Source organism: Oxyura jamaicensis (genome assembly GCF_011077185.1).
Source record: "Oxyura jamaicensis isolate SHBP4307 breed ruddy duck chromosome 30 unlocalized genomic scaffold, BPBGC_Ojam_1.0 oxy30_random_OJ68669, whole genome shotgun sequence".
In the NCBI taxonomy this organism is placed as follows: Eukaryota; Metazoa; Chordata; class Aves; order Anseriformes; family Anatidae; genus Oxyura; species Oxyura jamaicensis.
This window is the reverse complement of record NW_023304912.1, coordinates 717-1,802: the sequence shown is the minus strand read 5'-3', so window position 1 is coordinate 1,802 and position 1,086 is coordinate 717. Positions and strand designations below refer to the sequence as shown.

At 61.4% G+C, this 1,086-nt stretch overlaps 1 protein-coding gene across 1 annotated transcript; it reads left to right on the top strand.

The window, feature by feature from the left end:
- Positions 1 to 631: 631 nt before the first annotated feature.
- On the top strand, positions 632 to 1,066 carry LOC118158528 (blue-sensitive opsin-like; the record flags this gene model as incomplete). The annotated part of the gene is made up of 1 exon (XM_035313196.1): positions 632 to 1,066. A coding segment is annotated over exon 1 (415 nt), but the record flags the coding sequence as incomplete, so codon positions are not given.
- Positions 1,067 to 1,086: the final 20 nt, after the last annotated feature.

Sequence of the window (1,086 nt, the reverse complement as noted above, 5' to 3'; positions counted from 1 at the left end):
TCCGTTGTCTTCATCGCCGCCCGTTGTCTTCATCCTTGTTCATCGTCTTCATCCCTGTCTGTTGTCTTCACCCGCATTTGTTGCATCTTCATCCCCAACCATAGTCTTCATCCCTACTTGTTGTCTTCCTCCCCATCCGTTGTCTTCATCCCCAACCGCAGTCTTCATCCCCACCGGTCTTCTTCATCCCCAGCCGTAGCCTTCAACCCGACCGTTGTCTTCATCCCCACTTGTTGCGTCTTCATCGCTCCCTGTTGTCTTCATCCCTACCCATAGTCTTCATCGCTCCCCGTTGTCTTCATCCCTACCCATAGTCTTCATCGCTCCCCATTGTCTTCATCCCTACCCATAGTCTTCATCCCTACCCATAGTCTTCATCCCTACTGGTCTTCTTCATCCCCATTTGTTGTGTTTTCATCGCTCCCCGTCGTCTTCCTCCCCATCCGTCGTCTTCCTCCCCATCCGTTGCCTTCATCCCCACCCGTAGTCTTCATCCCCATTTGTCGCGTCCTCGTCCCTACCCACTGCCTCCACCCCCATCCGTTGCCTTCACCCCCACCCGCAGCCTTCATCCCCGCTGGTCTTCCTCCCCCGTCCGCTGCCTTCCTCCCCGCCGCCTTCGGCCCCGTTCGTGGCGCCGCGCCCCCCGCCATGCGCCAGCCGCAGCCGGCGCGGGACGAGCTCCCGGAGGACTTCTACATCCCGATGGCGCTGGAGGCGCCCAACCTGACGGCGCTCAGCCCCTTCCTGGTGCCGCAGACCCACCTGGGCAGCCCGGGGGTCTTCCGGGGGATGGCGGGGTTCATGTTCGTGCTGATCGCGCTGGGGGTGCCCATCAACAGCCTCACCATCTTCTGCACCGCCAAGTACAAGAAGCTGCGCTCGCACCTCAACTACATCCTGGTCAACCTGGCGGTCTCCAACCTGCTCGTCATCTGCGTCGGCTCCACCACCGCCTTCTACAGCTTCTCCCAGATGTACTTCGCCCTGGGGCCCACCGCCTGCAAGATCGAGGGCTTCGCCGCCACCCTGGGAGGTAGCGGGGGCGCGGGGGGGACGCGGGGACGTTGGGACAGACATTGGGAC